Source organism: Pyrgilauda ruficollis, unplaced genomic scaffold (assembly GCF_017590135.1).
Source record: "Pyrgilauda ruficollis isolate IOZ18807 unplaced genomic scaffold, ASM1759013v1 scaffold83, whole genome shotgun sequence".
NCBI lineage: Eukaryota > Metazoa > Chordata > Aves > Passeriformes > Passeridae > Pyrgilauda > Pyrgilauda ruficollis.
In genome coordinates, this window is record NW_024530266.1 from 1257842 (window position 1) to 1281902 (window position 24061).

The 24061-nt window shown below is 35.9% G+C and overlaps 1 protein-coding gene across 2 annotated transcripts in view; it reads left to right on the forward strand.

The window, feature by feature from the left end:
* The window catches only part of NCKAP1 (NCK associated protein 1), a 59305-nt gene that overhangs the window by 5321 nt on the left and 29923 nt on the right, over window positions 1-24061 (forward strand). The window contains exons 2-12 of one of the 2 annotated variants that reach the window (XM_041487688.1): window positions 6627-6737; window positions 16315-16407; window positions 16606-16662; window positions 17640-17782; window positions 17869-17959; window positions 19993-20130; window positions 20794-20842; window positions 21301-21457; window positions 22047-22103; window positions 22625-22721; window positions 22951-23057. In XM_041487688.1, coding sequence (XP_041343622.1) covers window positions 6627-6737; window positions 16315-16407; window positions 16606-16662; window positions 17640-17782; window positions 17869-17959; window positions 19993-20130; window positions 20794-20842; window positions 21301-21457; window positions 22047-22103; window positions 22625-22721; window positions 22951-23057 — 1100 coding nt within the window. The remainder of the gene's footprint in view (window positions 1-6626; window positions 6738-16314; window positions 16408-16605; window positions 16663-17639; window positions 17783-17868; window positions 17960-19992; window positions 20131-20793; window positions 20843-21300; window positions 21458-22046; window positions 22104-22624; window positions 22722-22950; window positions 23058-24061) is intronic. The other variant, XM_041487689.1, reaches the window with a different exon arrangement.

The window sequence follows — 24061 nt, forward strand, 5'->3', positions numbered from 1 at the left end:
TTAGAAGTTGTAGGTATGGTCTAACAGGCTTGGAGGTGGCTGAGCAAGTATGATTGTAAGCTATTTTGTGCTTAGTGGAATTTAAAGGATAAAATGAGAAGTAATGAGATATCAAGTCTGGAGAAAATAGCTGGGAAAGGTTGGGGACATCTCAGGGCAAACAAGAGCCAGGTAAGTTCACTGCAAAAAATCAGGGATGACATGAGGTTATGCAAATGTGAGCAAGATAATCTGAAGGAAAATTAAGTAGTCTTTTTGCTCTACATCTCCTTCATTGAGATTCATTGAAAACATATCTGATTGACCATTCCTTTTAAGGAAGATGTGGAGAAAATGGAGAAAGTTCAGGGCAAAATAATAAAGACAAGTGGTGCAGAAAATTGCACCCATTAAAAAAATGGGAATGTTTTTTCAAGTCAGCTTATAAGTAATACAAATTTGTAAAAATTCAGGACTGCAGTAGAGAGATGGGGAATAGTTTATGCCATCTGGTATGACCACCAGAGATCAAGAACTGATGGATTGAATTAAATGTTGGAAAGCCAAACTGAATATTGGAAAAGACTGTGAGAATGTTTTTGAATGTAGCCTATTTGAGACCTGTAAATAAAGATTTGGCAGACATATCCCAGCAGCAGCACAGATACAGTTGATCCTACCTTGGAACAGGAGAGGTAGGTAGGCAAGTTCTTGTGGTCCTTTCTAGGCTTTTCTTCTGATTTCACATGAATTTACACTTTATTTCATTGGATTTCTGAGTAGTGATCCACTAGGATTTAAAGTAAGATGTATACTTGGGGTTCAACACAGGGAAGATATCTTGCTAACATCTGGGAAACACTGGGCTGACTGTAACACCTTCAGTTGTAATTTTGAATTGATATGAAGGTACAGTATCTTTCAAATTTGGAACCCTAGTAAATATAAAGTGCAACAGCTGTTAAACTTCTAATAATTTTGTGCCATATTTTGGATATGTCCAAGGCCTTTAGAGACTCTTCATAAAATAGTTACATGGAGATTTTCTTCTGCTTCCAGATGTTGGTTGAAACTATTAGCATTATGTGTATCAAAATGCAGGTTTACCTTTCATCATTTATGTAACTACAAGCATAAGTAATGTAATTTTCTTAGTACAAGGTCACCCTAGCTATGCTTGTTTAGGACAGTTAAATTTTAGCCATTAAAAGTATTAAACTATAATAATTTGTCAACTAATTCTTGCATCTTTTGGATAGACTTTAAAAGGGACAAGGCTTTATTCACAAAACTCATCTGAGACCAGCCTGTTTAATAAAGAACTTAGGCTTCCACAACCTAAAATACAAGCAAGCAGTTGTGGTAGGCTTAATCAGAGATATTAAAACAAATGTAGTGTGAACCACTATTCAAAGCAGCTCTTTATTGTTTCTTCCCCTCTTTCCTTCTCAGTAGTTTTGCTTTTTCAGAATTAGAGATTGTGAGTTCATAATACTCATTGTTTTAAATGTGTGGCAGAAACAAACTGTATATAATAAGTTTTATCCTACAAAAATATAATTAATGGTGAAAACATTTCTTTGACTGTTATACTTAGCTTCATTTACAAGCTGCACAGCTGGAAACCAGGCATGCAAACTTAGGGATATTTCTTAGCATGAAGTCTTTAATGCCAGCAGCTCTTCCAAGGGAAGAACAATTTTACTGTGCTGCCTTTCTGGCCTTTCAAAAGAAACTGCTGTAGTAAACTGCAAATGGGACATACAGGAGCTTTTCCTGGTTTTGGGTCTGAGCCATCCTGAATTTCTGTTTACTAATCCAAGTTACTAACTTGGGGAATGGCATAGTTTTTACTGTCTTTGAAATACCATCAATTTCCTTGTTAAATTCACAGAGTTTTGTAGTGCAGATTCATTGTAAATGAAATTTAAAGGTGATTTGTTGACTGAGATTATTTTGGAGTATCTTGTCACAGTCAAGTGGAACTGTGCTTAGCAGTGTTTTATCTCAACTCTGCAGTTACAGCAAATCTCTTGAAGTAATAAATACATTAAATTGCTGCAAAGTATGGTTTATGATAATCTGCTGGTGTAGGAGGTTTGGGGGATGAAAATACAAAATTTTTAATTCAAATGGCCTTGTTTCTCTTTCATTGGGAGACAGCCCTGCTGCTAATTTAGAATAGTTTGGTTTAGCAACAACAAAAGAAAATAAACAATAGGTTTTTCCATAATACAGTAAATATTTAGGCTTTATTTTTTTACCATCCTAAGCCATGTAGTTCAGGTGATACTTCCCAGTGTTCTTATTCAAGGGCAGGTAACAGGTTGATGTGACTGAGAGGCATGAGTGAAGTTCAGGGGTTTTAAATGCAAGTTTGGGACACTGACTACTGACAGTGATTGTACCTGAACATAAACTTCCTTTTTTTCATGCCACTTCAGCTGCATGTATATAGTCATTTTGTTGATTGCTGGTTTTTTCTTCTTCAACATCCTCTCCCCTCAAGTAGGAAGTAAAATGTTAAACTTAGATTTTTGCAGTGAGAGCTGTAACAGTATTGGGGCAAAAGGTCTCTTTGCTGTATATTAGTGTTGCTTTATTCTGTGCCAAAGGCAGTTGAACTGGATTCTGTTTTCCTGTTTAGAGGCTACTTATCTTAGATGTAGGCCTTAAGCAGATTTGTGTAGTTCATTGTTTTCTTGTTGGCTGCTTCTGAATGAGTACAACATAGAAAATATAGATCTATGTAGTATTCTTAATTTTCAAAGTGAAATGAGTATAGAAGAGCCTAATCACATCAAGTGAGGAAGAGAATCTGAATTTTGTGTAATAATAATATAATTACTTACCTCATTAGGGTAGGTAGGAAAATGCTGCTTTAATTCAAAACATATGGCCTGAACTTGTGCAAACAGTGCAGGTAGTCTGACCTCTCTGAAGCTTGAGAACTGTGCATATGATAGCAAATCACTATTGTGAATAGTGAACTTCACTACAGAAATCATATTGTTCTTGTTGGTAGAGCCACAGAATGACTTCACTTAGTTGAGAGCTTATAGCAGGGTACCATTCTAAAGATCTGTGGAAAGAAATGCTGTATAACTTGAAGAAATCCAGCATCTGAATCCATTATTTTTTTTTAAAGAATTATGTAGATTAGTTTCTAACCATAACTTTGCATGATCTTTTTCAGCATAGCTGCTTATCAGCTGTTCAGTAATATACAAAGGAATTGAGAGTTGACTGCTGGGAGATTCTTTAAGTATAATATTTTGGGGCTGAAGCAGCTGGAATCTCATAACTTCAAAACTGTATTCAGTGAATGCTGCACTAGTAAGAACATTTTTAATTGGTGAATTTCTTTTAAATGCTCAAAATTGTAGTAATTCTGGGTTGTGGGGTTTTTCCTAATAAGAAATTAATTGAGGAATGGTTATTGCAACCCACATACTGGTAAAAAGTGCTGTCTGAGGCTGAGAAAGGGCTACTGGTTTTGGCTGGTGCTCGGAATTCTGTGTGATTACTGGAGAACTGAATATGGGCAAATGACCTTTGTATGTTCTACCACAATGTTCCCACCCATTAAAGTACTCACAAAAGATTTTGTATTGATTAATTCAACTATTAAAAGAAAAAACTACATTTCTTATCTACATTCTAAGGCTGTTGCCCTCAATGCCTTTGTTCTTTTTAGAGCAAAAATCTGTTTATGTCTTACCACACTTTCATGCTTGTGCAAAAGTGCTAGGATTGGAGTTTGCCTATTAATTCTTTTATGCTTTATAGAGTAAACTCTGGGGAGTTTGAAGTCTCTTCACCATTTTGGGAGAGGTTTAACTTATGGAGACTGTTTTACCTGTGATGCTGAATGCAGGTAACTGTATGGATGAAAACTATTGATGCAACAACAGGTTAGATCTGTTAATACCAGTTCTTAGAAAGGAGTTGAGCTGCTGCTGTGGAACATGGGAGAGCGAAGGAAAAAGCATTTACCCCCTCGTTCAGTGACATCTGTTGGTGGCATCTGGTGCCCTCTTTCTATTCAGTCTAGGTAGGCTGGTACAGCTTCCTAGAAGCTGGAATTGTGGTGTGTGTGAGGGATGCTTCTAACATCTTGCAGGAATTTTCTTATTTATTGATCGGTCTAGTGTAGTTCACTAGTAGGAGGAGTTACAGTTGCTTCAAGTATGATGTCAGCTAACAGATGATGGGGAGAAGCAGAGAAGGAGCATATTCCCATATATTGAGAGGATTGCCAGTTAGACTGGGGAGAACACTTGTCTTTCCTGGCGGCTGAGTTCGTCTTTCCTGGGGGCTGAGTTCCTGAAGCCACAGGAGGATGTGCGTGTTGATGTTTTCAGATCTCTGTTTCCTTCTGAGTGTAAGGGCTGGAGTAGAACATAAGTTTTAGTAAACATTTTGAAGAAGGAAAGACATTTTATAGGAAGGAAAACATCTGTTTCTAGCAAAAATAAGGAGTTTGTGTGGAAAGAGTGTTTCAATTCAGACTGAAAAATTTCTGAAGTCAACAGTGGCAGATTTCTTGTCTTCTATATAACAGCAACCATGCTGGAATTTACCAGAGCAGTAACAGTACACAGGGGACAAATATGTGTCAGTTAACTTGTTTACTTAGTAATCCTTCTAGTAGAGAAAGTTACATGTTTGGTGGCAAGAACAACAAATTGAAATAATTTGACAAAGGTTCTGACACCCATGACACAGAGTTAATTAAAACTTCATAAATTTGTAGCACTATGTTGAATATTTAATGCCTATTTACAGTATAGTTTGTACTTTTGAATTGCATAGACTTTAAGGTGTGTACAGAATAGCTCTTTTTTGACATGTGTGGTTTGCTGCTCTAAGGAGATTGAAGCAACAATTTAATATCTAACGTACTGTGGATGTTGCTGAATTTATTTTCATTATAAATTCCTCTTATATTATAGATATGATGCTGTAATAAAGTTTAGTACCTTTGTGGGAAATTTAGCAAATATGAGCATTTTGATGTCAGAATAGTACATGAGTATACATCATGATGGTCATGTACTACTGGTAGGTGTTTTAGAAACTTTCAATAATGACTCTTTTGTTTGTTTTTTTTTCTTGGCTACCGTTTCTTTTTAAGGTATGTAAAACTTCACTGAGTTTCTCTCCTTTTTTCCCCTGTAGTTGCATGTGATGTTTGTTAACTTTTTTCCCTCTCCACCTAAACTTAGTTTGGAAGTACTGTTAGTAGTTACATGTCTCAGTATATTTGCAGTGCTTTGCACAATAGTAAAGTTCTGATAAGTAAGTGTAAAGTTGTTTGTGAGTATTAGAATAATCAACACCCAGTAGAAAGTGTGCTGACTAGAGTAACAGATGGTTGTAATGTTCTCCTGGATGTAGGTAATAGTGTATTAGTTCACGTAAATGTAATACTTTAGAATTTAAGAGTAATTTGTTTATATGTAATTTTTCTCTCTTTTTATTACACTGCTTTCCCAGCAAGGACAAGTTTGGAAGGTTTGCAAAGCTTTTCACCTTCCCTTTGCCCGCTTGCCCGCTTTCAGAATCGGTCTCATACTCCATGACTTCTGTCTCTACAGTCCACAACTCGGTCATAGAAATCAATGTGGAAAAGTTTTTAAATGAGTTGTCATTTGAGTTCACTCTGTTGTGTAGAAACGCCTAGCATGTAATTTAGTTTTGCATGAGACGTGAAACTCCTTTGCAAACCCCTCTGAGGAAAATACAACTAAATGAATATTTGAGAGAAATACAGTTTGAGCGCATATTTTGTCATGTAAGTAACGCTGCTTTTAGTGTGTTACTCCAAATGAAATGGTGTGGCATGGCTCAGTGGTCAGAGTAGCAGAGCAGTGTCTGGCAGCATGCACTGTAGCTGGCAACAGTAGGTGCTTCCTCAGGTGTCTGTCCAGAGAAGCTGTGCTGATCTTCTACGTAAGTTATTTAAGAGACCTAACACTTAGCTGTGACTTCTCATCAAAATTCAGTGAAACTTTTAGATTGCTGCTTTTAAAGCTCAGCCTATGCTGCTGTAGGAATAAAGAACATGAGTAAAACGTCAGTTCCTAGTTTAAGGAAATAGACTATGTTAGGCAAATATTGGTGGTTTGATTGTGGGATGGAAAATTGTCTTACATTTACAAGTGGAAAAAAATTAAATGCAGATTGGTGGTGGGGTGTTTAGTTTTGTTTCACAAAGGATAGTTTAATCATTTAATGTGCCCAGCACTGTCCTCCACAGATGATGACATGATCGAGTTCTCTAACAGTTTGTTAACTCCAGATGAATACAATACTACCTCAAACCAGGAATAGCGTTAAAAGGAAACATTTTTTTTTTCTCCTTCTTTTAGGACTGAGTTTTTTCCCCTCACTGCTGTTCTGCACTAACTGCTTTGATACTTCCATGCATCTTTTTCAGTAGAAGAGCATCTCTGTACTGTTTCCCATTGCATATTTCAGCTGTGACAGTCCCTGCACTTTGCCTTTCATTTTATCACCTGCTCACTAAAAGCAAACAAACGAAAAGAGGAATCTTTCTAGTTTGTCTTCAGATTTGCAACTTTCACTTAGCTTTACATGGATGATTGTGTTTCTACTTCATTTTGTATTGTATTTTTTTATAGGCATGTGGTGACCCCAAAGCCAAACCATCCTATCTTATTGACAAAAACCTGGAATCTGCTGTCAAATTCATAGTCAGGAAGTTTCCAGCAGTAGAAACACGCAACAACAACGTAAGTAATCAAATGGCTGTATAATTATTTTTCTTACTACCCTTTCAGCACAATCTGAGAGCTTTGCATTTTCTTATAAAGCATCTGATGCTGATAGTTGGAATATAGTTGTTGATTCAAATGTCTGGCAGGATATTTAAGAAGGGACTATCTTTAAGGAGAGAATATTAAACTGTAATTCTGGATTTTGTTTGGACTCTCTTTGGTTTTCTTTTTGCCTGCTCTGTTCTATGCTGTTTCAAAGAATTGTCAATGGGAAGAAATCCTTGGAAAAATAATGCCTTACTTCAATAGGAGAAATTCCTGATGACCAGACTAATTGCAGAAGATAAAAGTTGCATAACATTATTTGTGATGTGCCTTAACCAGCAGATCAGTAAAAAACACCTGTCTGCAAAGTGGGAAGAAGTGTTTGTGCTTTACAGGTATCCTTGCCTATGGAGTCAGTCCCTGTGGGAGTAAAGAATGCTTTAGTACATAAGGAGAAACATTGTGAAGTACAAAAATATGGAAATAAAATTGTTTCCTCCTCATAAAGTGAGTTCATTTGCAGAAATAAATTATGTTTTACCTTTGAGTGGCTCAGTATTGCTGAATTTTACTTTGAAGCCTTTTTTTTTGGTAATTATTAGGCTAGAGGCAGGCATTTTGGCAGGTGATGTACACTTGTTTCCCTGTTTCAATTTGAAAGACAGGGGCCCTTAAGATGTTTGTTTTACCTGCTTACATTTCTTTCCCAAGGTGGAAAGTGGAGGTAGGTGTTGGGTTTGCATGTTCCCTGCTTGCAAGTACCTGCCTGTGTGTTTGGGGAGGTTTAGGCTTGCTTTAAGCATTCAGGTTTCTGCAGAATGATAGGGGTGATAGCAATGAGAAGAATTAGTTTCTTTTACATTGCCATCTCAAATTTGTATGTAATGTCTCCAATAATACCAATGGAGAAAAAACCCAAAGAAACCAGAAGAAAACTTTAACTTACGGAGGAAACAATTTCTTTAATGTGCTTTTTTTTCCTGCAATGTGCTTTTTTAAAACTTGTACATGCTTTGCACTATTTAATATTGCTCATCTCTGTATTGAATTTGATTGTTAGTAACAAATATAGAAATTCTTTATCAAATCAATGTAAAAATAGTAAATCTGTTAAACCATGTTTGGTAAATGCTTCTGTATTCTCTAAGCTTGGGTGGCAGATCAACTATTAAAATATAAGATACATAGAATTTACTTAATGTAGTTGCATGTATGCTTTAAATGTCTTCCAGTTGTTGATTATGAATTTGGAGCTTACCTAATGATAGATATTTAAGGATTTGTTGCTGTGAAGTTTATGGAAAGAGATCAAAGAAAACTTGCTATATTTTGACAATCACAGTTTCTAAAATAGGACACACTCGTAATGTTTTGTCATTGCTGTGTGTTTATTTACTATGAGCCAGCCAGGCCTGTGTTTATTAAACAGAGTTGACAAAAGCCTACTCTCCTTATGGATGAGCACTCTTTAAAGCAGGATTTTGAGCTCTAGCAATAGGCAGCTGGGGTGTCTGTCCTGCAGTCAGAGCTGATGGCATTTCACTTAGTTATTTGCAGATGTTTCCCACAGAGTGTTGTAACTCCCAAAAAAAGAAAAGGGTGATCAGCGATTTAAAAGGGCAAAAGCTAATTGGAACAGACACATTGGTTAAAGAAATATCACAAAGGATTGCTGCAGTAGAAATAGCTAAGAAATCATAAGTTGTGTTTCTTCCTTGCAGTGAAAATTCCAGGATACCCTTTCAGAGAGGGGTTTTGGATTTTGTATGTTTGAGTGCTGCAGTTGCCACTGCCTAGTACTGTGTACCTGTGCTTTCAACATGTCAGTAGGTGATGGTGCTGAACAAGCTTGCATTCAGTTTTAGAGTATAGGTAGTGCCAGCTGTTTTGATTTTTTTTTACCTATTTTAGCTGGTTTTTTTCTCAGGTATTGTTATCTGCAGTGTTTTATTTGATTGAAGAGTATGAGCAGTGTTTGATGTAATCAAGTGATCTTGAAAAGCATGAATTTTCATTCTGTTGAAACAAGTAATTCTGTTATATTTGCTATTGGTATCTTTTACATCTTTATCCATGGAAAACCGAGTTCCTGGTTTGTTCCTCCTTCAGTGTTTGACGTGCTGAGTCATCAGAGCAATGTGTGACAGTTGCTGGTTTTCAGTATTGTACTGAAAGTTTGTGGACAGTTCAAACAGGGAAGTGGCTGATGAATCCTTGCTGATCAGGCTGGAAAATTGAATGGAGTAGTTCATCTTCTAAAGGATTAATTATAGATAATTCTGCACCTTATCAGTTCATAACTCTCCCACTGTTCCAGGGCAGTCCCTGTCATGTCTTACACCTGCCCTTTCTTTTCCAATAACCATTGTGAATCACAGTCTTGAAATTGAGCAGTTTGAAGACATGGCTCTTGAAACTGTTAATGAAATAGGCCACCAGGATAGTATTGCTGCACACTGTATGAAATAACCTGCAAAGGAAGGAATAAGCAAAAATGTAATATAAGAAAAAATATAATATAAACAAAAATTTGAAGGATTCAGAAAGTGAGAAACAAACAAGAATCCTGTTTGAAAGGAAAGTTTATTCTGTGTTTGGGGGAGCTTTACTATTTATAATTATTTTAAATTGACTAAAGCTTTGTTTTGAGAAAGCCTTCTAAGCTGCAGATGGCTTCCAAAAACTTTTTAGCACCATTGTTCTTGGTCAGGTGTGTGATCTGATTGTGCTTGTATTGACTCAGAGTAGCATTTATTGTTACTGAATTTCCTGGCCTAACTTCAGAAGGAAAGTTCCAAAGTAAGGGATGCAGAAGCAGCCTGATTTTTCTGATGGCTATTTAGACTTCATCCTCTTATAAGGGGTTGCATGTGAGGTTCTTGTCACAGTGAACTCAAAAAAATGTTGTAGGACCTAAAAGTTGCTCTGTTCTCAGTCAATGCTAATACTTAATGCCTTTTAAAACCAGAATAAAATACTTCACAATGGTGAACTGGAGATCCAGAGAGAAAGGACAGAAAATTTTTTTTTTAGGTTGTGAGTAGGATTTGATAAATCTGCTCCCTGTGCAGGTAAAGCTCCATGTTTTTGTGTGATGAAGTTGTAGCCCCCCTTCTGCTTTCCCAAACACCACATAGAACAAGTAGTGAGAATATCTGTCTTCTTTCCTGAACATATCTTTTTCTTGGTTTGTTCGTCAACCACTTCCTTGAAGAAAACTTATTTTTTTACATATCTCTGAGAAAAATTGATGTTCAGTTATTGCTTAGCACAAAGCAGACCAGTGAAGCATCACTTTAAAGTTCCTAAGTGTATGGTTAGTGAGGGAAAGATGTGCTTTCCAGGTAAAGCTAGTCTTCATCATCTAGTATGTATGTTCTCAGTAGTGCTCATGTCAATTCCATTTGTGTTTTGTATTGACTAATTTTCTGCTGTGTCTGCGGGGACTGGAAATAAGATCACTTGGGAGCAGAGGACAAACAGTGTGAGCATTTCCAGTCTACCTGTGTTAGGATCTATAGTTTTGAATTAGTTCACTTTATTTTTTTGAATTTTTGCCTTTTCCCTTTTAGATCCCAGCGTGTGTTTGGTTTGCCTCCTGTGTCTTTCACAGTTTCACTTCACAACAAGCTGGTTACATAGCAAATTAGATGGGTGTGGGAGAGGTGGTGTGGGCACAGAGTGTCTGCACCTCCTTGGCTAAAGCTTATTAGAAGTCATTAATGCATGCTTCTATTAAATGCCTTCTTCTGTTAAAAAAACTAAAACTCATACTTTACAACCAGTCTTGAGTTTTAATTTGTGATAGGTGCTTCCAGTAATTAGTCTTTTTCAGAACACTTAATACAAATAATAACCTGATTATCAAAGTTTTTTATTTCAGCTCTGAAGTGCTACATGGCATCAAGGAAAATGTTATTTGTTTGCTTGTTTCTAATGAAGCATTTAGTACTGTAATTTTCATAGCACTAGTGAAGATAATTTAGAAACTGACATCTCTGGAAAAGTAACTTTGGAGTCTCAGCTCTGCTGCCTCGTGTATTGGTAATCCCTTTTCACTAGTCATTTGTTTTTGAGGAAATTATATGGTCATTAAAGCTAATCACAGCTGTTTTCTTAAGTCTAATTTCAATTATCCCCATATTCAGGAAATGGTAATATTTTCCTCCTCCTTTCTGGGGTGTTTGATCTCTTGCATGGAAGACTTTACTTTCCAGATAATTTCCAGCTTGCTTAAGCAAGAAAAGGCCAACTCCCCAGATTCCACCCTAAAACTTAAGTGGCCTTTTCCATAAAGATTAAAACCTTCTCCAGGTAAGGGGTGCCATGCAGAGCTGTTTTTTCACCTCTGTTCTTGCTCAGGGAGCTGATAGTGGTAAAGAGATAAATTTTCCAGAAGTCACTGAGGCAGCAGTTTAGGTTATGGATGCTCCCCCTGCATGAGTGAAATCAGATGATGAGCAATTATTCTCTGTTCAGCTTTGTATGAACAGCTAAGATGTCTTGTGCATGAGAATAGAATATATTAATGATGTTTATTTCACAAGAAAATGCAAAACATCTACAAATAATAAAATTTTATCTACATTTTTACTAAAAAGTCATTCAAAACTGAAATTGTTCAGCCTTGTTTTGATACTACCATATGCTGGTAGTTGTATGCAGCAGTGTGTCTGATGTCTTCAGATTTTAAGGGTGTAAGACTGACTTAAAATGAAGTATCCTATATAACAGAATATAGTATATAAAGTTTTTCAGTCTAACAGTCATTTGTGATTATTTTTTTCATAGCAATTCTAAGAGGTCATGTGAAATCCTGAAATCTATTCAAAATGTTTTACCAAACAGAATTCTCATAATGTAACATATTTTTTCAAAATAGTAAGTGCTGTCAGCTACAAAGTTTATTTCCTTCGTTTGACCTTTGATTGGGTCTGAATTAGAGATAGAATAGCATCCAAATAGTGTATTTATTATCATTATTTGTAATAAATCACTGTAGAACCCTGCTGTAAGTCATGTAAATCCATACAAGTCACTTGCCAAGGTAAATCAACTTGCTTTCTCGTTGTTTCATAGTCTGCAATACCTGCAGAGGAGTGAATGTGTGTAACACTTCACCCTCTCCTTCATCCACTAAAACTCTGCTTTAACAATTGGCAGTTTAAGAGCTTGGCCCTTGAAAACCAAGAAAACAAACAAACTCTCACTGAGATGGCATTCAAAAAATTGCATGAATTGCAAAACTATTGCAAAAATTGTAAATGAAGGTGAGAGAATGGGGAAACTTTCTTACAGCTGAGAGGTAGATCAGTTTTTAAAGAGAAGCCTCCCTGCTCCAGTTGGCTGCCCTTATTAATTCACTGGGTATACTAACAGTTATGGAGCATCACAGGTGGCTAATTCCTTTTCAAACCAGTTAACTCAGTGCTAGAAACTCAAAAACAGACTGAAATAGATCTTGTAGGTAGACATACATTAGTCAGTAAACATGTTAAGTATTCTATCTTTTTATATGCAGCATAGTACTTCAGAAACTGCTTTTAATTGGAAATAAGAAAACCAAGGACACATCCATCATTGTAGAGTTAATTTACAGTATTTAAAACTATTTTTTTTTCATTTTATTAGATGTTTCTATCTTTCCCTGCTGTTCTGGTATGGATTTTGCAGACACAGAACTTTGTTCAAATTAATTGAGTTTTTCAAATGTTCATCTAAAGACCCTATAGGTGACAAGCATAGTGACTATAACAAATGACAGTAAGAATACTGACAGTGATGATTTATCTCTGTCTCCAGAAATTTAACAGTCAGAATTTATAATACTTCTTTTTGAGGCTTATGTTCATTCCAACTGGTAAGATTGAGTTGATGGTATTTTTGCTGAGGACATGGTAATATCTGTGGTGTTGTATTGTAGAAAACAAATACAAGTGTTTAATGATCAGACTTGCAGGAAAAATATGACACTGATATAAGCAGAAAATTCACCTTTGCACTGTCTATTTCCAGATCATGAAATAAGACATGTATTCACATCCTGCTGCTACCAGACAAATAAACATGATAAAAAATTGCAGGACTAGGGGTACCATTTGTTTTTACACACGTAAGACTCTCTGAACTACCTCTTCTTGTCGTCTCATATTTTTTGTGGGCCATTGTATTAAATTGGTATTTATTCACATGATTAGTACACCAGGGTTGCATCACTTCTTAGTTGTCTGAGCCATTCATAGAAGCTTTAAGTGAGGCTGTCTTGCATTTTCCAGTTTTTTTTCTTCTCTTAATGTACTTTAACTATAAAGAAGGAAAGGCACAAGTTAAAGATCAGTTCCTTCTCATGTAGGTACTATATTCACAAAGTGCTGGCTTCACTGTTTCTTATTTATAAATAATATTCAGACATGATCAGAGAGGTGGTATTTTGTTAATAGACAAAATAAATAATCTCAGATTAATTATTTGAGAGTTTTTTTTGATCTTGCTGTTATGCTGAAATTTCTACAGGTTTTCATAGATCTTAAATCTAATTCACCTCATTCAACAAAAATACTGTTGGTATAATTTGTACTTCAAATTCACTAATAATGAATAAACCACTTACAGCTAACCAGTCTACAAGGCATAGTCAGCTATAGTTAAAATAATCTTTTGATGTTTAAAGAGTTATTTCTTCAGTGTATTCTATTTTAGCATATACCTAGTTTTGTTGCTTATTGGAAACTTTCAATTATGAATTGCAGGCTAAGGAAAAAAGCCTCAAACCAAAAGCAAATCAATATAGCACCAGCAACTTATACACAGATGTTAGGGAATTAGTAATGGAAAGTTTTAATATTGTGGTTGTGCAAAGAGTTACACCCACATTCTTGAATGATACAAATGCAAATAAACATCCAAGACACTGCATGCTTGTAAGCTGTTCTTGTAAACATCACTGATCAGGCTGAGTTCTATAAATTGGGCTATTTGCCCTGTACTGATATGACAGTTTATATATTGTTTTATTTTGGCACTGCTATTTTAAATAAAAGTTTACTGACCCCTTTGACACTCAGCATTCAAAGAATGATCATCTCAACTCTCTAGGAAAGTTTTAGCATCACTTATGTGTAAATATTTCTGTGAATATAGGTAACAAGATAAGAATGCACAGCAGTGATTCCATAATCCTTAGCTGAGTGTGGCAAATACCTCCTTATAATCTGTACAGCTTCACAGAATTTCTGAAAATTTATTAATTATTTTGTGATCACAGTTCCCAGCACCATCTCCCTTTTTGCTGTATCTCCCCATTTCATGTATTGTGGCTTGAAATGGAATGCCCTGCAGGAGTGGCCATTCAGTTGCTATTTGTTACACCAGAAATAGTGTAGTGTACAGCAACCTGTAATCTTGAGAGTCCTTTAGCATTGCACCTTGCTTACTATGATTTAGGATTGCAGTGGAAAAAATGTTGTTAAGGAGGTGTGCAGTGGTAGTGAGTTCTGGTTTTGTTTTTTCTCTGCACAAATAATCTTACTTGTGGATCACACTCTGTCATCTCTTCCTGAAAATTCTTGAAAGGACTTTTCAGATTGATCTGGGTCACACTTGTATTAGCTGCACAGAAAAAAACCTCTATTTCTGCTTGGTCTTCTACAAACTGGCAAGAAATGCTTGAAGTGCTAGGGCCAGGGTGCAAAATTAAAACCACGCATCTTGGCTGAATTTTCATTGTGTAAGAACTGTTGACTGATGGAGCAGTCCTGAAAGTACAAAGCAGATTTTCCTCTGGAGTGGTTCCAAGTGTAGGCAGGAGCTGGTCTGAAGGTGTGCTGGAGCTGCACAGACATCCTGCAGCTCTGGAGTCTGTGTGATGATGCTGCATGCTTCATTTTCTGAGCTCAAGGAAGTTGAAGTTAAAGCTGTATACTGGAAAAAGTATAGCTTTAATCCTCATGCTGAGGATCAAAATACAAGTCTTGGGATTTGAAAACAGGTTTTCGTACAGCAGCAGATTAAGTGGGAATAACCTTTTTCCTGGTGCATGAGATTTATCAGGACAAGTTATAAAATAAACACGTGTACTTGCACCTCTTTCAATTATGCTTCAGCTGATGCCTATGTGGAAGAGACTTAAATAATACATAGGCAGGCATTCAAAGTCCAATCCTTTGCCATGGTTTAAGAGTAGGCAGGAGTATTTTATAATGTAGCCATTCTGATTTGCTCATAAATGTCTATTCCTGTCTTCCTTGGCAATAATGCAAGTGTTATGGCTCAAGACTTCTAAAACATCACCTCTAAAAATTTAGAGGAGAGAAATGAAACTTATTTTGCATGTGACACCTAGTTGTGATCCAGGCAGTTTGTTTTATGAATTTAGAGGAACTTTCATGCTTTACATAAAACTGAAAATAGAGAGCACAGCTTTATAAAAGCTCTCTTTATAAAAGAGAGTGAGTTGAAAAAGCATACTCAGTTCTAACCTCTTATGAAAACAAACTAATCAATTTGAAGCAATTTTTTAATCTGTTTTATAATTGATTGCTCTTGTTGATAAAAATATGTTATTTAACTTGATCGTCTTTAATTTAAAATCTTGCAGATTTTTGGAGGACACTTTTTCCTATTGTGACTACTTTAACTCATTTCAATTCCTGTATCAGGAAGGAGATGTAATTTGTAGCTGGATATTGCCAGTTAAATATTTGGATACTTGCAGTGCTGTGAGATTGTCATACATAAAGAGAATGGCTGTTCACTAACAGCTGCTTTTTTGTGTTCTCAGTTGTCTAAGTGATGAATCTTATTCCTTCAGAAAATCTTTAAAAATAAATAGTATTTCATTGTCTGTTTAAAATATATATAAAAATAAATCCATGTGAATTATTTTACCTTTGTATTCACGTTTGCCTCTTCCATTTTATCCACAAGTGTCTAATGCTAGTGTTTTGCTTCTTTTATGTTTCTTTATTTTGTTGCTTTTGTTTGAATGTATTATTGTGTTTATATGGAACTGGTCAAAGAACCGTTACTGTATTTTATGTTTGTATCTACATTTTATTTTGCATGCTTAACGTGGCTTTGCCTGGATATTCTTTTTGGTAAGTTCAGAATTTAAAAGCATAATGTTTTTCTGTAGTAAAGTTTGTAACCTGCCACCTTATTTTCTTCCACCTCAAGTAACATAATTATTTTGGTTTTGGCATACTGATTTGTGCTCATGTACTGTTCTGCTTTTGCAAATTATACATATGTGATAACATAACACTTCTCCTGACTACCATTTTCATCTCTAGCTGAGCTAAACAATATGACTCTGGTACTAATGTGTACTAATGTAACTTTTATCTTCAAAATGTAGTGGGCAGCTGTTAAAATGGTCAGTGCTGAGAACTCTGTGTATTTGACACACACAGAACCTCAGTCTTAGAAAACCATGTTACAGCTTCTTTGCATAGCCTGGTGGCTTCTCTACGCTTCACAGGTATTAACTTTGCAGCAGTCTTCTCAAGATCTTCTAAGAACAGTGTGCATGTTTATCTTTCTCTTTTAGCAACAGCTTGCTCAGCTCCAGAAAGAAAAATCAGAGATTTTGAAGAACCTGGCATTATACTACTTCACGTTCGTTGATGTTATGGAATTTAAGGTAAGGCATTACAAATGTGTAACTTGTTCTGTCACATTAGGTTTCTGTAATTTTATTAATGAAATAACACTATATAATGACGTAGCTGAACTTGGAGCTCTGTTCTCCAAATAAAAAAAAATGAAGCTCCATTACTAATCGTAGTAATGTGATTTAATGATATCTTTTTAAACTAAAGTTATTCCTTTGTTTTTCAAGGACCATGTCTGTGAGCTGCTAAACACTATTGATGTTTGCCAAGTCTTCTTTGATATTGTAAGTTTCTAGGTTTAAACTTTCAAAAATGTTTATATTCAGAGTCCTCTGGGGAAAAGAATTTGCTTTTCTTAGTCCAAGAAACATCACATATCCAGTTACAAATGCAAGAGAAATAAAAACAACGTGGGATTCACATTTGTAACTTTTGTAATAGATAGACCTTTCCTAGTGGGCTTCTTATGCACAATAGTAACACTGTTGTTACCAAACATAAAAATTTTTCAGTAATTTTTGATTTATTGCATCTGCAAGTTAATTCCTAGTCATCTGTATGCTTATGCCTTGTGAGACTCACAAGACAAGACTGTTACTGGTGTCCACCTAAGCTTTGTGAGGAGGTCACTTTTGGGGTTGACTAAAGCATCTAAAAGTCCTATATGTAAAACAAAACCACCAGCCTCACCAAAAAAATCAGCAAAACCCAACAAAAAAACCAAAACCTATCACCAAACAAACATAGAAAAAAGGAAGCTTCCAACACCTTTTCCTGTTGTTTTCAACTTTCTTAATGTTCTTAATGTCACCTTATTAGTTTTTGTCATTATTTTAAATGTGGCCAACTTAGATTCATGATGTGAAAAAGGAACAGGTGTGTGTTCTGTGGAATGATGTTACAAGGCCAGTGGGATATGTGCTAGTCTTTTACATTGGGATCTTATTAAAATACGCTTCACAGGCATGGCACTGCTGACTGCTTAGTAAACAAGAAAAGTTTTCCTCTCTGTCAGGTAATCTGTGACACTTAAGCCTGGAAGGATTTTTTTGGATGCTTTACTTTCATGAATGCAAATAGTTCTGGGAATCTGAATGAATAAATTAAGGTTATACAGAGTCAGAACCAGAACAAGAACTTTGTTCAAAAGACAGCCCATTGTATTTAAAAATGCTGAAAGTTGGTGGAAATGTAAGGAAAAAATGTTTTATGTTTGTTTCTAAAAGTTTTTAAATGATAATTTACTGGTTTTCATTTCTAGACTGTAAACTTTGATTTAACAAAGAACTACCTAGATTTGATTATAACCTACACAACTCTAATGATCCTGCTGTCCCGAATTGAAGAAAGGAAGGCTATCATTGGACTGTATAACTATGCCCATGAAATGACACATGGAGCAAGGTAAAAAATTGATTATATAAAAGATTTGTATGATGTTAATGATAGTAACAGCTACACCTCAGTAAATTGTTTGTTGTTGCTTTCAGTGACAGAGAATATCCACGCCTTGGCCAGATGATTGTGGATTATGAAAATCCTTTAAAGAAAATGATGGAGGAATTTGTACCTCACAGTAAAGTATGTAACTACTTTTCACAGGCATGCAGTAACCTTAACTGGGAGAAACATAGATAAAAAGTAAATGTGCAAGGGTTTGTTTTGTCAAAGGCCGTTTGGTATAAATTTTACATGAGACTTCTGCTTGCATTGACTGTCTAGGGCTGGGGATTGATACCCTATTAAAAAGCACAACCTGCAGAAATACAGGAAAGAGAAGACCCATTAGTAAGGTGCTATTCCATTCACTAAGGATTAGAAATTAATAAAAAATCAGTTGTGGGTCATCTGAAAATAGCTACTTCTGTGTTTTGTGTAGGCTTGTCGCTTGAAATTAAAGAGAGTCACAGTGTTTCTGTGAAGCTCGTTGTTTTGCTGGATTGCTGTCCTAGATGAATGTGATTTTGTGTTTTGCAACCTGAGGTGCTTTGCTTTGGATTTTCCTTAAACTGGGAATCCTGCAGATCACCACTGCCTCTTTAGCAGTAGCTCCTGTACTCAAAAGCTGACACTCTGCTGAGTTGTCTTCACTGCGTTAAAGGAGGTCAATTCCTTTAGTCCTTTCTGTACAGATGTTTCTGAGTTGCTGTTCTTACAGAACTGTCTTCCAGTTCCATGATGTTTTATCTAGGCTGTATTTTCATGTAAGAATATCTTGGAAAAGTTACAGAAGCCTTGCCAAAGTCAAAGTATATCCTGCTTTATCACTTCCCTTAGCACTAGATTTGCTGTTCTGTCAAAGGAAACTGATTTCTCTAGGATCAGGACTGACCAGTTATTATAAAGACATTACTTTCTAGGTGCTTGCAAATTAGTTGCCTAACAATTACAACTTACTTTGGAATCTTTGGTAGTACCTTAAGTTAAATTCTAAGTTACTACCTAAAGTTTTTAAGGTTTGGGTTTTTTTTACCTATTTTGATGTTTAGGTACTGGTTGTGTTTTCCTTCTCTAGTTGCTTTTCTAGATTTTTCTCAATTTCCTTAAACTTTCAGTATTGTCACTAGAAGTTCAGAGCTTTCCAGCTACTTTCCTAAGTGCTCTGGAGTGAAATAGTTTCCAATACTTCTAACTTGTATGTAATCTTATTGGTGTTATACTTTCCACAATTTCTGTCTTGTTAAGACTCACTTAGCTGTTGATGCCATTTACAAGTAATCTTTTCGGGTGCACTTTTTAGCAAAGATGCTTTACTTCTCAGTATTATCTTTGTTTATGCTCTTGTATTTAATAGTGGATCAGTCCTTTCCATTGACATTTGTCAAGATGCCTTTCAGTTTGATTTTTGCTCTTGTGCTTATTCTGTGCTAGAAGGATAAATTGGGGTCAGGGATCTTTTCAGAAACATTCTTGGGTTGCACTCTCGTGGAACTGCACACTGAAGTTGTCATTCTGTAATTCCACTGCTTTGCAGCAAACCAGGCAGATGTTTAGTCCTTTACATCAGCTTCTGCAGGTGACTTTGGGTTTTTTGCCTGTGTGACCTCCTCTGCTCTCACACTGCTCAGATCTGGCTCCCTGAGGATTCATTCAAGCACCAGTATAGATAAAAAAGTCAGGGAAAAGATTTAGGATACACTTTCCCAGATAGGCTTAATTTGCTGCAAAGATATTCCTGCAGACAGTATCTGCTAAAAACAATTATAGTTTGCTACCATGGGGAAAGACATACTAAGGAAAGTGGCAGGGAAGGGAGTAACACAACAACTGGGATGCTTGAATAAACAATTAACAACTTCCAGTTGTATGTGAGAGGGCTTTTATGCCTTGTTTTATGCCTTATTTTTTCCATGTCCTCTAATTCTGAACTCAGATTTTTGTAACTGAATAAAATAATAGAAATCAAACTCTCTTGCTTCTTTGCATCCTTCCTCTAGCCTGGAGTAGTCTTTTATATGTTAAATGAGCTAGGTGCAATGGGGTTTAACCTTACGTTTAATTTCAAAACTAGTTCACTAAAATGTTTTGATGACTGTTAGTAATAATGCTGAGAAACCAGCTCTGCTGATGAAGCAGTACTGACCATTCAAAGTAATCATTAGCCTGCTTTCTAGTCCCTTTCAGATGCTCTGATTTCACTCCAGATGGTCTATCCTCGACGAAATCTCTCAGCTGACCAGTGGAGAAACGCACAACTGCTGAGCCTCATCAGTGCCCCCAGCACAATGCTTAATCCTGCACAGTCTGACACAGTATGGTCTTTTAATTTGCATTCTGTGATAGAGTTAAGTAAGGTTTTCTGTAAAATAGTTGTCTGTTGGCTTACCTCTATGTGACTTTCAATCAGAGAAGTAAATATGCTGATTAGAACAGGGGGAAAGTTTTCTCTCATTAAGTAAAGTTTCTGTTACATTAACTCATGCCTTCAGCCTCAGTGATTTGTTGACTAGAAGATGAGGGGAAGCAATGTTGACTTCTGCAGTCATAGAGGGGAGGAATCCTGTGTACCTCTCAGGTGTTTGTGAGCCAGGAGACTGGAAATCAGAGCTGTTCCTTCCTTTAAAATTTATGTTTGCACTTGCTGCCTCAGCTGTGATATGAATGATTACCTTTCTGAAAAAAATTGAAGCTTTAATGGCTGTCAAGTTGTGATTAGTATCCATTAAAGGTTTTAATTCTTGAATATTGTTAAATATAATGTTTATTGAAAATAAATATTTATCAAAATTTGTTCAAGGTGTTGGAGGGTATGTATGGAAGCTCACTTAATATTCTAACACTCAGTTTCTGAAGTGCTGAAACTGAATCACTGTTAGTGGTCAGTGGCCTTCTGTGCTCAGCATTTAAGGCTTTGTTTGTCCCTTTTTACTAAGAAGTACTTACAACTAGTGTGCTACAAATGTTTTTTTTAACAGATGCCATGTGAATACCTGTCTCTGGATGCAATGGAGAAATGGATCATTTGTGAGTAAAATATTCTGAAACAGCTCATGCTTGTATTAAAAAAAATCAGTTAACATTTAAAAGACTACTTGTTTTCTGTACTGTACAATAGCTGTATTAATTACAGCTATTAATTACAATTAATAGCTTGATTAAATTTCATTTGTACTAACATGCAGTGAAGCTAGAATTCAGCATGTGCTGCTGGAATAGAGTGTGTCGTCAGTTTGTTCCAGACTTTGACTGGAAGTGAGGGCTTGAGTAATTTTGAATTTTGAAGTAGTCAAGTAGTATCAGCATAAAATAATTAATTTCACACAAATATTGCAGAAACACTTATATTAGAAGTGGGGAGGGAGGTTTTTTATGTATTAATGATCTATGCAAACCATATAAGATTAAATACGTAATCATCTCACTGTTCTCTTACTGTCTTTGTGCATCTGATTTGTGACATACATCAACATGAACTTTTGAAGTTGGATTTATTTTGTGCCATGGAATCCTCAATAGTGATGCTACAGCATTGAATCTTTGGAAACTTGCACTTCAAAGCAGTTCTTGCTTGGCTCTGTTTCGAGACGAAGTGTTCCATATTCACAAAGCTGCAGAAGATTTGTTTGTAAACATAAGAGGGTAAGTTTTTGTTCTCCTTTCAGAATCTCTGCTAAAAAAACCCATATTTCTTGAAGAACTGTTTCAAACAGATTACTTCTGTTTCATATAAGTTCTGCTTGGGTACACAAACATTTTTGCTTGGTATCTTGACTGTTTCTTTAATGCATGAGTTTTAGGGGCCTGATTTCATAACCACCACACCTTTTTTATCTCAGTTCTGAAAGCCTGATGAATCAGTCTCTAAAATGGCACGTCTCTAAGATTAATGATCTCACCCACAAATCTTGATTTACTGAAGGGAAATGGTGTTACGAATGTGGGGTTTCCTTGAAAAATTGCATCTTGCTGCCACTGTTTCTGCAGTGCATTATATGAAAACTCAGAAACAAAGTTGAGACCTCTAGCAGCAAACATCAGGAGTACTTCAGTAGAAAGTAGTTTTGGTTTGGACATCTAGTTTTGGCATTTAGCTCTGCTCAGGAGCCGGTGTGTGTTTTCTGCTGTATCCTGCTTGCTATAACATTGTAGCTTCTCTCAAGTCCCACTCAGCTCTTTCTAAAATGTGCTGCTGGTTCTTATACCCCATCTGATTGGTTTTTACTTGCAGCTACAACAAGCGTATCAATGACATCAGAGAGTGCAAAGAAGCTGCTGTTTCACATGCGTAAGTGTCTTCAGAAGTTTTTCTGACAGATTTTAGGATTGGTTTTCTTAAAATTATAATGATTGTACAAACAGAATTTGTCAAATGCAGAATTAGTCATGCATTTTCAAATGGATAATTTACTGATTGTTCTTTTAAATCTGGATTTGCTTAATGTCAGTATCGATTTATCTTCCCAAGTTTGGGATTATTTTTCAAATTATCAGCACAGAAGTATTTAGTTCATTCATTAGTTATGTTTTGTCTGATTACAAAAGGTGAAAGCAGGTGAAATGAAAATGTTTTAATATAGTCAAATGCACATCACAGAAGGGGCAGAGAACTTGGGGTTTAAATTTATTGATGCTTCAAGAATATGTGGTGTTAGTGATGAGGATGCCAAATTTTTGAACCACATTCTTCAAAATACTGAACTTTTGAAGTTGGTATAATATAATCTGCCTATGCCTGGTCTTAAATGCTTTTGAAAATCAAGTATTCTCTGTCTGGCATAGTGGATGATGTATGTTCTTTTGATGCAGCGGTTCAATGCACAGAGAGAGACGCAAGTTTTTACGTTCTGCACTCAAAGAACTTGCCACTGTCTTGTCTGACCAGCCAGGCCTCTTGGGTCCCAAGGTAATGAAAGCTTTTATGGTTTTCATTTGTGCAAAAACCAGTCTGTTTCTCAGTGGTAAATGCAATATTTATTTTCTATGAGGGGGAAAAAACACCTCACTTTGCTGTGAGAAGACCTACTTAGTTTTTTAAGTTCTTGGGTTTTAGAGTCTGGTTTCCTCTTGAGTGCACAAACTGTTCAGCTGTTGTGTGTGTATTGATAAGCTTGTGAACAATTCTTGTTTTTCAGGCACTTTTTGTATTTATGGCATTGTCCTTTGCTCGTGATGAAATTATTTGGCTTCTTCGTCATGCAGATAATATGCCAAAGAAGAGCGCAGATGATTTCATAGATAAGTATGTTCATTTTTAGTGCAGCACCTTCAATACTAGAATTTCACAGACAAAATAAATTTGTAGGCAGTGGAATCTCGGAAAAGGTTGGCTATATGAAGCAGCTGAGAATGTTCAGAAAATTTTTACTTGGGAATAATAAGTGTCCCACCAAAACAGAAAACTAGAAATACTGTCCTAGAAATTGGAGCACATCAGTGAAAATTAATTTATAAAATAAAAATACTTTATATAAGTTTTGGTTTTTTACTTTGAATAGGCAAAAATGAAGCTTTTTCATGTGTCTTCACTGATTTTGCATTGATCAAATCAATGAAGGAGGCAAGAAAACTTTCAAAAAACTTTTATTTGTTGATTCATAGATTGTCGCTTGCAGCAAAACTGTCTTTTAAATCAGCTAAGCTTTAGTTATGTAATATAGCCTGTCACCATAAACAGATGGTAAAAATGAGAAACATGATTACAAGATTTTACAAGTGTGGATAGGCAGGAGACTTGTCAAGATTATTGGCCACATGGTTGAACTGAAAGACTGCAGGATTTTAAACAAGTAACAATCACAAGGCCATTTATAGAGCTGGAGTGGGAATATCTTGGATTCTCTCCAGTGGATTTAGGTGCTAAGGAAAGATGGAGGTTCCACAGCCTCTCTGAAACAACCTGTGCAATTATTTAACCATCCTCATGGCTTGGGAAAAAAACCAGAAAAGCAGCTATTAAACTTATATTTTTCAGGTTTAACCACTTTTTGAGAAAAACATTTTTTCAAACTGAGCTGTACAGAAGGGCTTCTTATTCAGAAAAAGAACTGAATAGTTATACAGACCTTGGAGGATTACTATGATGATACCCTGCTTACTTATGTCCTGTTGAGTGGATTTAACCTTGCAGAGAAAATTACTTTTGTAAGCTCCTTTCACAACATTAACAAATATTTTCATACAGAAATTAGCTATTGATAATCGTTTTAAAAGCATGGTATAGGAGGAAATTCCCATGATAGAAAT